Source organism: Embiotoca jacksoni, unplaced genomic scaffold, assembly GCF_022577435.1.
Source record: "Embiotoca jacksoni isolate LCO1_2020_lvr unplaced genomic scaffold, fEmbJac1.0.p SCAF_104, whole genome shotgun sequence".
Taxonomy (NCBI): Eukaryota; Metazoa; Chordata; class Actinopteri; family Embiotocidae; genus Embiotoca; species Embiotoca jacksoni.
The window spans coordinates 288,923-291,271 of record NW_027185235.1 but is presented as its reverse complement, the minus strand read 5'-3'; the positions used below and the strand labels follow the sequence as shown (position 1 = coordinate 291,271).

The 2,349-nt window shown below is 50.2% G+C and overlaps 1 protein-coding gene across 4 annotated transcripts in view; it reads right to left on the bottom strand.

Annotated features, from left to right (window-relative positions):
- The window catches only part of grm7 (glutamate metabotropic receptor 7), a 94,615-nt gene extending 93,295 nt beyond the window's left edge, over positions 1 to 1,320 (bottom strand). For all 4 annotated transcript variants that reach the window (XM_069175368.1, XM_069175374.1, XM_069175382.1 and 1 more), the window contains exon 1: positions 89 to 1,320. In XM_069175368.1, coding sequence (XP_069031469.1) covers positions 89 to 538 — 450 coding nt within the window. In that variant the 5' untranslated portion in view covers positions 539 to 1,320. The remainder of the gene's footprint in view (positions 1 to 88) is intronic.
- Between the last annotated feature and the right edge of the window lie 1,029 nt (positions 1,321 to 2,349).

Genomic DNA, 2,349 nt, shown 5'->3' with positions numbered 1-2,349 from the left:
ATGAGGAAGATGATGGTGAAGATGATGAAGATGGTCTTTGGGTCTGCAGTGAGTCGTGAACCGCCAGCAGGAGGAGGAGGTCTCCTACCTGGAAGAGCCGGAGGATGTTGGCCACCATGATGGACACCGAGCTTGCTGACGCGCCGACGACTCCCACAACTTTCTCGGGTTTCACGAACACCGGCGGCTCCCCGTTGGTGCACCGCACGTCTGACGTGTCCTTCTGAATGAGCGCCTGGACGAACGTCAACGACTGCTCCAGCGCGTACGTGTCCCGGGAGCAGGTGTCCAGGACCCGCGCGCCCAGCGTGACGTTGGGCAGCAGATCCTCTTCGCCGTTGATCTGATCCAGCGCGTACATCATCGCCTCCAGCCGGTGGATGCCGTTCTCCTTCTTGATGTCCCCGCACGGCATCCCCGGGACACCCCTGGCGTGGACCGGGAAAAGCCCCCCCAGCGTCACGTCGCCCTCCACCCGGATGGAGTGCGGCGCGTAAATCTCCTGGGAGGCGGCGAGGTCCAGGACCGCCTGGAGCATCCACAGCACCCGGAGCGGGATGCCCGGTCTGGGGTGGGGGGGGGGCGGTGGACCGCCTGCCCATGGCTGGATCTGCACCCTCCCTCCCCTCCAACAGTTAGCACGAGCCGCGCACAAACGCAGAAGCACCGCAGAGCACGAGGCACTTTTCAGGGTACTTTCACAATCCAACAGTCGAGTTCATTCCCGTCCTCCACGCGCAGAGAAAACACCGCTCAGATCCAACCGGAGGCGGGAGTCACGGTGAGATCCCGCACGTGCAGCTCCAACATCCACCGAGTGATCAGCAGCGCGTGAGCCGCTGCCGCTGCCGCACTCCGCCGCCGCCGCTTGTTGCTCGAGCTCCCATCCCGGAATCAGAGAAACAAAGACAAGACCAGCATCAACCGGAGAAGAGCTCCGGTAACTCCACCGTTAGTCCGTGAGTGGAGATGCGAAGGAGCCGCTCAGCCCACGACCGGGTGATGATGTCATATCAGCCCAACACGTTAATGATGAAGCTGCTCACACCTGCGGACGGACGTCACATAGTTTCCTCCAGAAACAAGGCGCGAGGACGGCACCGGGAGGAGCACGCGCCGGGAGCCGTGAGTGACGGGTCCTCACCTCCCCGCAGCTTCGACCGGTCCGCGGTCACCTGTCCGGTAGCAGAGGGACCGGAGGAGTGACGCTGCCGGTGTGTCTGCGCGCGAGGTGTCCGAGTATGAGGAAGAAAAACGCGGGAGGCTGAGGAGCAGAACCCTGCGCGCGCTCTCTCCTCTCCGTGTCTCCCTCGACCATCCACCAGCCCCCCCCCCCCCTCCCCCCCCCCCACACACACACTCTCTCACTCTCTCTCTCTTTCTGTCACACAGTCACGCAGACGCACGCGCACACTCCACCCACGCGCGTTTGTGTAATTATCAGTATGAGGCTCGTGCTGCCAAAACAACCCCAACAAACACAATAAAGAACCAAAAAAACATGATTTTCTGTTGAATTATGGACGAGAGCAGTTATTATGAATGACTGCATTCAGGATAGAACAGAATAGAATAGAATAGAACAGAATAGAACAGAATAAAATAGAATAGAACAGAATAGAATAGAACAGAAGCGAACATAATAGAACAGAATAGAACAGAATAGAATAGAACATAATAGAATAGAATAGAATAGAATAGAATAGAACAGAATAGAATAGAACACAACATAATAGAACAGAATAGAACAGAATAGAACAGAATAGAATAGAATAGAATAGAACATAATAGAATAGAATAGAACAGAATAGAACACAACATAATAGAATAGAATAGAATAGAACATAATAGAATAGAATAGAACAGAATATAATAGAATAGAATAGAATAGAATAGAACAGAACAGAACAGAATAGAATAGAATAGAATAGAATAGAATCAATTAATCAATAATTATAAACATGATTTCTTTTGAAGTTAACGAAAATTACAAATATTTTTGTTGTTTATTAATTTTCCACGAAATAAAACGTTTTTGGCTTTTTTGTTGTTGTTCAGTCACAACAACACGAGAAAATGTTCCGTTAACTACAGACATGTTCGGAAACAAACATAAAACAATCTGTCCAGGAAATGATTCACGTAAATTTAAGCAATCTCCTCAATATTAGTGGCAGCTTGCAATTGTGCAAAATTCCCGCAATTTTCCCACAAGAAACATTGTGAACAGAATTTATTTACTATTACAACAAAAAGTCTTCTTTCAAAATAAAACGGACTTTATTTCTAAAAATAAGTGTCTCCGCCCCCTTCTCCTCTCACCATCAAAACAAACTGCTGCTAGCTAAA